The sequence below is a fragment of the Carlito syrichta genome, unplaced genomic scaffold, assembly GCF_000164805.1.
Source record: "Carlito syrichta isolate Samal-C Ts95f unplaced genomic scaffold, Tarsius_syrichta-2.0.1 Scaffold309196, whole genome shotgun sequence".
Taxonomy (NCBI): domain Eukaryota; kingdom Metazoa; phylum Chordata; class Mammalia; order Primates; family Tarsiidae; genus Carlito; species Carlito syrichta.
This window is the reverse complement of record NW_007253292.1, coordinates 78805-91104: the sequence shown is the minus strand read 5'-3', so window position 1 is coordinate 91104 and position 12300 is coordinate 78805. Positions and strand designations below refer to the sequence as shown.

At 52.3% G+C, this 12300-nt stretch overlaps 1 protein-coding gene across 2 annotated transcripts in view; it reads left to right on the top strand.

The window, feature by feature from the left end:
* The window catches only part of PPP5C (protein phosphatase 5 catalytic subunit), a 39785-nt gene that overhangs the window by 369 nt on the left and 27116 nt on the right, over nt 1–12300 (top strand). For both annotated transcript variants that reach the window (XM_021717042.1, XM_008066929.1), the window contains exon 2: nt 5684–5925. In XM_021717042.1, coding sequence (XP_021572717.1) covers nt 5684–5925 — 242 coding nt within the window. The remainder of the gene's footprint in view (nt 1–5683; nt 5926–12300) is intronic.

Below are 12300 nucleotides of genomic sequence, written 5' to 3'. Positions count from 1 at the left end.
GGCATAGGGGGCTTCGGCGGGGAGGGTGTACCTAGAAGTGGCGTACGGAGCGGGTGCTGCTAAGTGGGGCTACCGAATGTGGGGCGGGAGGGGGACCGGAATGAGAGTGCTACCAGAGGTGAGACCCGGGGAGGGCGCTAGCCAGCAGTGTCATGGGGCGGGGAAGGGGTGATGGCGCCCCCAAGTGGGAGACTTGGGGTGGGTGCCACCGAGTGGGGGTAGAGGAGGGACAGTGCCAACAGACCGGGCAATTGTGTAAGGGTGGGGAACGTCTCCTTAGACGGTGAGTGGGGGGAGGGCCACCGTAGTAGGAGATTTAAGGTGACTGGTGTCCCAAGAATAGCATGACTTAGGAAGTTGAGAAAAAATGAGGTGTGGGGGTAATCATTCATTCATTCGTGCAACAGATGTTTGTTGAGCACCTGTCATTTGCCAAGGGCTGTGCTGGACTCTGGGGATATAGCAGTGCATGAGACAAGTGTGGCTCTGTCCTTAGATAGCGTGTCATTCAGCAAATGAATTGGATATAAGTAAAATACTTAAATTATGATGCATGCATTGAAAGAAAACCAACAGCGATGAAGCAGAGAATCAGGATTGGAGGCTGCTTTGGGTCAGGGAAGGCCTTATGGAGGAGGAGGCATTTAAGCTGAAACTCAGAGGGAGAACTGGGGAGAAGGGTTCCAAGTGGGTGGAGCAGAATGTGCAAAGGCCCTGGGGTGGGAAATGAAGCTGGTGTGGCTGGGAGCTTTATCGAGTTAGAAAGGAGACCGGTAGATGGGATTAGAACAGAGGCCAGATCTTGCGGGGTCTTATAAGTCATTGCAAAGACTGGTTTGGATTTCACTCAGTTAGCCAAGAGGACACAGGTAGATTGGCCAGTCTGGACTGGAGAAGAACTTGGGTGTGATCAACCTATGGTTGGAAATGTCCTGGGAACAGATGAGGTCATCTAGGCAGAGGATCTAGAGAAGGAGCCTAGGACAGCACCCTGATTGGAAGGGCGAAGGCTAAGAGGAGTCGTCTGTGAGATGGAAGGAAAGCCAGGAAGTGTGTCGGGAAGGCTAGGAAAAGGGACTGCTTCTAGTACAAGGGGCTGGTGCCCTGGGTCAGATGCCGCCAAGGTGAGCACCAAGCACTGACCATTGGATTTGGCTCCAAGGATGTTGGTGGTGATGTTGACTGGAGCAGTTGCTGGGGAATGGTGGGGGCGGTCACCAGCTAGGTGGGCGCTGAGGAGGAATGGGAGGGAGGAAGTGGAGACAGCAAATGTTGACAAGTGTTTGGCGTCTTTTGGTTCTGAAGGAGAGTGGAGAAGTGGGGGAGGGTGGCTGGAGGGGGACTACCATGTCAAAGGAGGGTGCTGTTTTTGTAAGGGTGGAGAGTAGAGGATGGCCCAGTATAGACAGAGAATTGATTCTGCAGGAAAAGGGAGACTTGCAGCAGAGAAGCCCTGGAGAAGGTGGGGGCTGGGAAGGATCTAGCACTTTAAAGGAGAGTTGGCCTCCAGGGGCAGCAAAAACGATTCAAAGTGTGGGGAAGTTTGATCAGGCAGGAGCCATGAGAGGGTGGTGCTACTGGTGAGAGATGAGGCCAGGTGCAGCCTTGGAAGCCAGGTAGGGAAGCATGGGTGTCATCCTGAGGGGGAGGTTTTGAGAGAGGAGTGATGTGATTCCATTAGCATTCAGAATAGATATCCTGGGCACCGTGCTGAGACTGGGTGCCAGAGCAAGACTGGAGACCGGGAAGGAGACTAGAATGGTGGACAGGTGAGGGTGAGGGGTGGTCATCGCCAACTATGCTGGAGGGACAGAAACACACTCAAGAAGTGTTTCAGAGAGGAAGGGAGTGGCTTCCTGGAGAGACAAAAGAGGGTACTCCGGGCAGACAAAAATGAGTGGCAAAGGCCCAAAGGTGAGTGGAGCCTGGCACCAGGAAGGCCAGTGGAGCTGGAGTGTAGGAAGTGGGAGGAGTTTATGGTGAGGGAGCAGGGCACACATCTCGCAGACCATGGGAAGAGCCTGGACTTTCTGCTGAGGGCTCTTGGAAGCCATGGGTGGCTCTGAGTAGAGAAAGGACGAGTCAAGTTTGTTCTTTGGAAACACCCTCTGGAGGGGCAGGTTGGGAGGCTGGGAGGCCAGTGGAGGCTGGGACAGGAACTTGGCCAGAAGAGGACGGAGGCCGGGGCAGGGCTTCTAGGGCTGGAAGGGAGTCATCTAATCTGAGAGATGCCCAGGAGGCTGACTTGACAGCACAAAGTGACCGGAGCTTCAGGGGTTGGGGTTAGGAGGGTCTGGGATGAGGCCCCCTCTCAGGTAGGTGTTGGGGAAGACTGTGGGGCCCGTCCCTGGGATGGTGCGTGGGGGGGAGCAGCCAGTATGGGGGTTGCTGCTGAGGCTGGGTCAGATTCTGGGGAACAGCAGGCACTGGGAGGAGCCCCGTGCCCCCCCAGGACCTGGGATCCAGGCTCCCAGGAGCCCCAGGGCTGAGCGGGCAGCCAGAGGTGCCTGGCACTGAGCTGGGCTGTCTGGCAGGCGGTGGCAGGCACGCGGCCCCAGGCTCCAGGGCTGTGGGAATCACGATCAAAAGAATAATTACAGCTCGCCTTAATTGAGCCCTGCGGTGGCCAGGTACACCACTGGGTTGAGTCCTCCCCTGGGGCTGGGAGGTAGCAGGAGTGGCCCTGTTTGTTTTACAGAGGAAGCAAGGCTCAGAGAAGCGAAACCACTTGCCCAAGGTCAGAGTGTGTAGCAGCAGGACCCGGATATCCCCTTCCTCACCACGTACTTGGTTCAAGGTTCCTACTAGAGCCATCCTGGCCCCTTTGGGGAGAAGGGGAGCCCCAATAGATGGGAGAAGAGTCCCAGCAGGGAGAAGAGGGGCTCCAGGGGCTCAGAGGATTCCCCCCACCCACCTGTGGCTGGTTGCTCTGTGAGCACAGGCATGTTCTAGAGGTCCCCCAAGGGTCAGAGCCTGGTCTTCAAATCAGATCTGAGTCCAAGGGAAGTGGCTCTACTCTCTCTGGTCCTCAATGCCCCATTTCTTTAAAATGGGCAGTAGGGAGTTATGCTTATCCCCTAAAGAGGCTCTAGGTCTAGGAGTTTGTGGAGAGAAAGCATGTCGTGGCTCAGAGCTCAGGCTGCCTGGGTTCAAGTGTGGTTTTCTCTCTTACCCACTCTGTGACCCCTGGACAAATGACTTAACCTCTTGGTGCCTCAGTTTCCTTGCCTATAAAATGGGGAACGTCTCGAGGCTTAAGTATGCTCATATTTGTGAAGCACACTGGACAGAGCCGGGATATGGTATGTGAGTCCACAGGGTGAGTACAGGCCCCTTCCACTTCCTCTCACCCCCTCATTCTTACCTTCACTTAGTGATTCATTCATTCACTTCTTTTGCAGGTATCTGTTGACCACTTCTGCTGCTGCAGCCAGTTTTCTTATGTGGTTCATAGAACCTGCCCAGACACCCAGTGAGGCAGAGCCAATTGGGAGTCTCAAATCTGAGACGAGCAAACCGAGGCTCAGAGGGGCAGGCTGTCTGCCTGAGGCCCCAAGTTAGGGTTCCACAGAACTGCGTGTCAGGCTCCAAGACCCCACGCTCCCCACGCTGTGCCACTCCTAAGTGACTGCTCGTGCATCAAGAGTGCTAGCCAGTGGCTTCTGGAACACTGCCAGGAGGCCAGAAGGAGTCCTCAAAGGCACTGGCATTCCAGGGAGGGTTGGACAGAGCTGGGCAGCCCAGTTCTGCCCTTGCTTGTTTGTAAAAAGTCCTGGGCCCCACCCACCTTAGGCTTGCAGTCTTAGGGGGAAACACCCATCACCTAGCAGTGACAGCCAGAATGGACAGGGTTGGGATAGGGAAGCCCCGGGGGTGGGGCAGCCTAGTTGGGGGGGTGCCTGACCCAGCCTAGGGGTACAGGAAGGCTTCCTGGAGGGGGGGACATCTGAGCCACTTGAAAGATTGCCAGGAGTTAGTCTGGCAAAAGATGGTTGCTAGATCATTGCTGGTCATGTCCCCAGGACCCGGCTTCTCCTCTACTATCAGTCTCCATCTCTCTCTGCCTCCCTCCTTCATCTGACTTCCTCTCATCCTCTAGGTCTCGGTCCTGTCCCTTCTGGGCTGCCCCAGCCCTAAACTCTAGGGCGTTACTGTCTGGGGATGGATCCATCTCCACCATGGACTGTGAACCCTGGGAGGGAAGGTCTGGTGGCTGCATTGTCCCCGACAGGGAAGGGACTTAAGGAAGTAAGACAGGCAGGGCTTAGGTTCAAATTGGAGAGATGGATACCAAGCAGACAAGCAGAACAAAGGCAAGTCATGATTTATCAGCTAATGCTCTGGAGGAAAGGAAAGTGGGGCTGAGGCAGGGCCTCTGAGACCAGGTGGTAGAAGGGCACTCATAAGTGACCCCAGGACATGCAGCCAGTAAGGGGCAGAGCTAGGGGTTGGGCCCTGGCCCCGGCCCCTGACCCCTGCTCCCGTGCCAGGCTCCCCAGAGGCCACCCTGGCATGAAAGGTGAGAGTGGGAGCATTTCAGTTTTGGCCTGACCCAGAGTCCTGCTTATCTCTTGCTGTGTGACCTTGAGCAAGGGCCTTCCCTCTCTGAGCTTCAGTCCCCTCATCTGGAGAATGAGGTAGTGCAGCGTCCTTGGGGTGCTGAGGGTTTGGGGCGGGGACTCATGTACTGAAGCGCTCATAGCACCTGACACATCACGGCCCCCTGATGTAAGCCTCTGAGACTGTCCAAGCCTTGGTTCTCCTGCTTGTGGAATGTGAGAGAGGTTGAGCCTGGCTATGCAGGTGCAGACTGGGCATTTGACCTTGGACAAGACCTCCGTGGCTTGTCTACAAAGTGAGTACCAGGTGGTACTTAAGCCATGGAGATCTGAGGATTCTACAGATCAGGACGTAAAGTTCAGGGCACAGCTGTGACTCATTTCAAATAGAATCTGGCCTTTCGCCCTTGGCCAGATGTCACATCCTGTCACTCCACACTTAGAACATCAGTGTCCAGACCCCGCGGTGGCAGCCAGGGCCCTGGGGCTCTGTCCCGCCAGCCTCCCTGCCTCGTCTCCCACCCTCCCCCAGCTCACTCCATCCAGCACCCCAGCCTCACTAGTCCTCAGACACGAGGCTCGCCCGCCTCCAGGCCTCTGCACCTGTTCTTCCTTCTGTCGGCGTCTCTTCCTCCAGTCTGATGTCTCCCTCCTTTAGGAGCTGATGTGTTCCCTTCTCCCAGTGGTCTTCGTAGGTTCTTCCTCTTTCCTCACTTCCTGTTCTCCACTTGACCCCCCTCTGGTCTTGTTTACTCTCTTGGGGCAGCTGGATATCCAGGGGGCTCAGGGCAAACTCGGGTTTGCTTGGCTCTGGTCTCAGCTCTGACCTTCAGTCGTGTGTCCCTTCCTGACCATGGCGGGACTCGGGAGGCCCTCTCAAGTCCTGAAAGAAGTAGTGGGGATGAGGGGTGGCTGGTCGGGTGGCCAGTGTGTGGCCTCTGTTGGATCATGGAGATTGGGCAGGACAATTGGAGTGGGGCAGAGGGACAGGCTGAAGAAACGTTCTGAGCTCAGCGGTGGGCTTTAGCCTCCTCCTCTGAACAGGTACCCTGGCCACACCAGCCCTGGGCCTGTTCTTGCTGGGGTCTGAGCCCGGCCTCATGCCTCCTCCTTCACCTCCGCAGCCAAGGACTACGAGAACGCCATCAAGTTCTACAGCCAGGCCATCGAGCTGAACCCCGGCAACGCCATCTACTATGGCAACCGCAGCCTGGCCTACCTGCGCACTGAGTGTTATGGCTATGCACTGGGGGATGCCACACGGGCCATCGAGCTGGACAAGAAGTACATCAAGGGCTATTACCGCCGGGCTGCCAGCAACATGGCGCTGGGCAAGTTCCGGGCTGCACTGCGGGACTACGAGACGGTGAGCTGGGCTGTGGGTCACAGGCCAGGCTGGGCTCCTGAGCCAAGCAGATGCCAAGGGCTGGGCTGGGAGTAGTCTCAGCATTTTGGCTGGAGAGGGTGGGTGTGAGGAGCCTTCACACCTTTACACACAGCTCACCTACCCAGCAAGTGCCTACAGAGCTGTTGGTTTGGAGCAGATGCCCTAGCCACGTACCCACTCAGTGTCCTGCACCTTGTGACCCTGGACAGGTTGCCCAGCCTCTCTGCACCTTCCTGTAAAATGGGGAAAAAAGAGGACCTGCCCCTGAGGGTGGCTGTAAGGAATGAGTGAGTTTCTGCTTCTCACACACTTAGACACGCCTGGCACCTGGTCAGTGTCCTCCAGTGATGAACCCAAGGGTGGTTGTTGCTGGTGTCGGTGGTGTGGACAGTAGCCTCTAGGGTCAGGCAAAAATCCTGCCACAGAACAGGTCAGCAGTGATTGCAGGTGAGAGTCTGGGCTGAAGAAAATAGGAAGGATGATACACTGTTGGGGGCAGCAGATAGGGTGTGTTGCAGTGTGCTGACAAGGAAAGGGACCTGGAGCACGGCAAGAATTCACTAGTGCACACCTGCCATAGATAGCAGTGACGTGCTCTCATGACAGTCATGATGGTGGTAAGGACCTGTGGAGCAGCACACAGCTTCACACTGGTGTGTTCTGCACCTTCCTCTGCGGAGACATGGCAGCACCCTGGGGGGCGGAAACTGGGATGACCCCCACTGCACAGATGTGGCCTGGCCCTCCTGCTTGTTCTTCCCACTTCAGAGTCAGCTCCCTGAGAGTTGGGGTGTGTGTTCTGTCCAGTGGGACAGTGCGGTAGCACTGGGTCAGCATGTGTTGAATGGATTGTTATTCTGTCCCCACTTGCAGACACACCTTTATTCTCTCCTTCCATTCCAACCATCACACACCCTGAGCAGCTTCTATCATGTAGGGACAGGCAACTAAGGGACTGGGAAGCCTCAGTCTGCAGTTGGCAGGAGCCAGGTCACACGGCCTGGCCTGGCCGCTGGCCTGGGGTGGAGTGTGGACTTGGCTGGGTGACGGTTTGAGCCAAGCCTGGGGCTAGGGGACACCTGTAGCAGGGTGGGGCAGAGGCACAGAGGGGGGCTGGGATGACTCCCAGGAGGGTGGGGGAAGGGGCAGCAGGGCAGGGTCCTTCTGAGCTTGGGCTCTTGAGCCATTCCCTGGCCAAGCCCCTCTCTTGTCCTTTGGTGTCCGATCTGGAAAATGGTGGCAAAAGGAGTGGCCGCCTGCTGAACAGCTCCGATGAAGGGGTGTAACTAAAGGTCACGGGCTGCAGGGCTCAGTAATGAGTAACCCAGGCCAGTCGGGGTTGGAGGGGACAGGGCTCCAGGTGGGAGAAGGGCCTGGGGAGACGGGGCAGGAGGAGCCCCGAGGATGGTCTGGGGCAGGCTCTTCACTTGCAGGGCTGCAGGAAGGTCTTTCTCTGGATAAGGAGCAGGGCTTCTTTTCAAGGCTCTAGCCCAGTCTGGGGCCCAGCCCTGCATACTTCATAAGGCTGGATTGGTTGCTTCTGGCCTCTTGTGGATATACCACATCTTAGCTGTGTCCCTAGCCTTGCAGGTGTCAAGAGGGGCTGGACTGGGGAAGCCAGAGCCTTCTGCAGGATCACCTGAGGTGGGCACACCAGTTCCTGAACTGTCATGGCCTGTTTCCTGTGGAGACTCTCCAGCGGCATTGGGGACCCCCATGTGAGGCAGAGGCCTTGCCTGTCAGCAGGCCACCCACATGCCTGCTCCCTTCTTCAGGTTCTGTGTGGCGTGGGGCAGTTCCCCTTCCCAGGAATGTACCTCCTGTCCTCCAGACACCTCTTGTGACACCCTGGAGTTTCGTGGAGGACACACCCAGGCCCTGTCCCCCTGACCGGGAGCCTGCCCGTGGAAGCAGAGGCTGGACCTGACCTTGGTGGAAGCAAATGAACCTGAGGCTGCCTGTGAGCAGCCTGTGCCCTTGGGTGAGGGAGCTCCTCTTCTCAGCCTTGTTTTCCTCATCTGAATCTCTGGGCCCAGCCCTTCTGGAGCTCTTTGCATGTCTGAGTTTTACTGGAAAGAAACTAAGGTGCAGAGGGGGAAGCCCCTCCCCCAGAGTCACCTGGCAGGGGAGTGGCAGAGCTGAGACTTGAATCCAGAGTCAGTGTTTGTAACTGTTCATGGGCCACAAAGTCAACTGAAGGACTTGAGAGTATAACTTTTGTCTTCATCAAATATAAAGGAAAAAAATGGGTCATTGTTCAGAGGAAGTGTATATATATTGTTTTGTGAAAACTACTTTTCACTTACATGAATATAGATATGTGTTGGGTGTGATATAAACCCATATTCCTTGCTGTGAGCTATAGTCAGAAGGTCTGAGGTCACCAGTGCAAGGGTTAGAGGCACAGGCTAGGGAGTCAGGACACCCAGGTCTACAGCCAGCTCAGATTGGATGCCAGCTATGCAGCTCCCGGTGCCTTTTCTCTTGGGCCTCAGTGTCCTTATCTGTTAAAGGGAGTGAGAATCTAGGAATAAAAAGCAAAGTATTTTTTCTATTCTCTCACTGAACAACTAACACAGGAGACTTCCATTACCTCTGACTGCTGAGGAGTGTGTGGGGATTCCTCCCCACTAGCAACCAAGCAATTAGTCTGCAACAGAGTGTCCTCTAGTTCAGTTCAATTTTGATACTCTCCACCTGGAGGTAGTGTTAGAGTCCAACGGTTGAGGGCTCAGTTCCATAAGACTGACCCCCACTTTCTGGTGCTGGTTGCAAGACCCTGAATGTTTTTACCTGTTCTGAATGACCGACTATAAGTCGGGGTTCCTGTGACCCCAGCAAATTGATTAATTTGCTACTGTAACTCACAGAACGCAGAGAAATACTTACATTTTTTAGTTTATTATAAAGGATATTGCAAAGGATACAGATGAAGAGCTGCGTGGGGGGAGGTATGGGAGGGGGCACAGAGCTTCCATGCATTCTTGTGCAGCACCCTCCAGGAATCTCCATGTGTTAAGCTACCTGGAAGCTATAGAACTGTGTCTTTTTTTTTTTTTTGAGTTGGAGTCTCACTCCGTTGCCCAGACTGGAGTGTAGTGGCTGCTCCCGGCCACCGCAGCCTCGACCTGCTGGGCTCCGGCGATCCTTCCACCTCAGCCTTCCAAGTAGCTATAACTACAGGTATGCGCTACCACGGCCAGCTGATTTTTGATTTATTGTAGAGATGAGGTCTCGCCAAGTTGCCCAGGTGGGTCACGAAAGAACTGTGTCTTTCTGGGTTTTTTGTTTGTTTGTTTGTTTTGGTTTGGTTTTTTTTGAGTTGGAGTCTCACTGTCGCCCAGACTGGAGTGCAGTGGCCGCTCCCGGCCACCGCAGCCTCGACCTGCTGGGCTCCGGCGATCCTTCTGCCCTAGCCTTCCAAGTAACTGGAACTACAGGCGCACGCTACCATACCCAGCTGATTATTTTGATTTATTGTAGAGATGAGGTCTCGCTTGCCCAGGCGGGTCTCAAACCCGCGGGCCAGGCAATCCACTCACCTCAGCCTCCCAAAGGCGCGGGATTACAGGCTGAGCCACCGAGCCCGGCTCTTTCTGGGTTTTTATATCGGCTTTATTTGGCATGCAGATTGATTAAACCTTTGGCCACTGGTGCTTGACTTAACCTACAATCGTTCTCCCTCTCAGAGGCTAGGTGATAAGGCCAAAACATTCCGACCCTAAAATGCTGCCTGGTCTTGCCAGTGACCAACCCCTGTCTTGAAGCTACCCAGGAGTGGCCAGCCATCAGCTCACTCATCAGCATACAGACATACACTTAACATTTTGGAGATTCCCAAGATTTTAGGACTTGTATGCCAGGAAACAGAACATGATAAATACCAAATATGTATTTCATGGTTTCACAGTTCACTCTGGACTTGGAACACAGTTCCCTTACATTAAAAGGGTATACAACTCAGAAGATAGGGGCACATTACTAGAATTCCATTCAGTCAATAGTAATTAGTCCAGTCCATCATATTGTATGAATGTGTCTCTCAGGGAGAGGTCACTCGAGTTTCCATTGTTTCATTCTATATTGTCAAGTGTGTTCGCAGCAAACATAGCTTTACCTTTTCAAGCATCTGGTGTAACTGAGATAAGACACAGTGTCATCTCTTGCTCTGAGCCACTTTCGAAGTGTTAAAGTAACATTGGATTTCTCTTTTCATAACCCATTTACTCTATACCTCCTTCTCTTCGCTTATACCTGTTGACCTAGAGGAAGAAGCTGAAGCTAAATTTATAGGTGGAGATTTTATTTAGGCCAGTATTGAAGACTGCAGCCTGGGAAGCATTTCTAAGTTTTCTTGAGGGTATGCTCAAGAGAACAAAGTAGGCTTCAGCTTTCTTTCCTTTTTTTTTTTTCGGAGTCAGAGCCTCACTCTGTCACCCAGGCTGAAATACAGTGGCATACTGATGGCCACCACAGCTTTGACCTGCTGGGCTCAGGTGATCCTTCTGCCTCAGCCTTCCATGTAGCTAGAACTACAGGCATGCGCCACCATGCCCATCTAATTTTTTATTTTATTTTTTATTGTAGAGATGAGGTCTCACCATGTTGCCCAGTCTGGTCTTCAACTCACAGGCTCAGACAGTCCTCTCACCTCAGCCTCCCAAAGTGCTGGGATTATAGGCATGAGCCACCATGCCCAGCCAGGCTCAAGCTTTTAAAGAAAAAAGGATGGCCATTGCCTTACCAAGCTATGGTGTGGCCCTGTGCTCTTTGAGCTATGGCCAGGCCATGTTTTCTTAAGCATTGGCCCCCTCCCCTACCTTGGGAAGGTGAATCACCTCTTTCTCTCTCTCTCTCTAGTTTACTTTCTAAATAAACTATATTCTTTCTTTTTTTTAAAGGATGTATCAGGAGAAGGGTGATTACAAGTTGGTTTCAGGAATTCTCATTGGTTTGCAGAAATAACAGTGATTAGTAAGTGTCCATATATTGTTACACTATAGGATATGAGTTATGGTGTCTGAGTATGGCATTGTTAGGTTTATTTGTAACTATTTGTGGCATCACTTAGTCTAGAGCCCACATAGTAAGTGGCTTTAGGAGATGGTTACTTTTCTCAAGTGGGTAGTGGGACATGACTGCTGTCTCATTCCAGTACCTCTCTGGCCCTGCTAATTCAAAGGGGGCTCACATTCCTCAGATAAAAAGTTTTCTTTCTTTCTTATTTCCCCCTTTTGATCAAAATCTTTCCTCTTGAAAGCAGTGGTGATCAAAGTCTGAGTGTCAAGGTGTCCCTTGTCACTGGAAGGGCTTATACCAGGATAGTTCTATCCCACATCAGGGAAAAAGGAGACATCTCAGTGGGGAATTTTTCATAGTGTCTCAAAGCTAAATTGGAGTGGCATCACAGTGGCAAAGAGAGTCAAGTTATTGACTTACATAGCCGCTGTTGCTTGTCAAATCATCTCTCATCTTCAGAATACCATGATTTTCGATTTCTCAGAAGAAGTAAAACGAGAGAGTATTAATGATTAAAGTAGTAGAATTATAATGCACAGAAAGCTTCTAATAAAAAATAATTTGTATGCCAAAATGAAAACCTGTTCCGTTAGAGCGTCCATTAAAAAGCATTATGAAGAAAATTAAACCTAAGTTGTTGTTGTTCTTTTTTCTTTTTTTGAGTCAGAGTCTGTCACCCAGGCTGGAGTGCAGTGGCACTATTACAGCCTTGACCTGCTGGGCTCAGGCAGTCCTTCCACCTCAGCTTTCCAAGTAGCTAGAACTACAGACGTATACCACCACGCCCGGCTAATTTTTTTATTTATTTTTTTATTTTATGTTGCCCAGGCTAGTCTCGAACCTTCAGGTTCAGGCAGTCCTCTTGCCTCCGCCTTCCAAAGTGCTGGGATTACAAGCGTGAGCCACTGCACTCGGCTCCAAGTTCTTCTTTAGAAATTTATTGTAGCCAGGAAATGATTCAAGATTTTGTCCAATTTGTAGGCATATAATAAAAGCTCAAAAACAGTGGTCAGGGCTAGAGTCTAATAACAGCTGTACTACTGAAACATAATTTTTCTCTAGTCCCCCAGTTTTACCAAAGAGAAATCATAGTAGGACCAATTTTCAAAATAAGTCTCAGTCTTATTATACTTGGCTTGACTTCTGTGTAAAGTATAGCAAGAATAGTGATTGACCAGATAGGCTCCTTTTAAGTTGAGTTTGCTGGACTTTTTAATAATGAATTTCAGTTTAGATTTTTTTAAAGCTCTTGAGGCTAGGAAGCCTGGCCAAGGATTCACCATCAGACTGTGCCTGTAATATGTATACAAACTGGGGACCTCTTCTACAGATCCC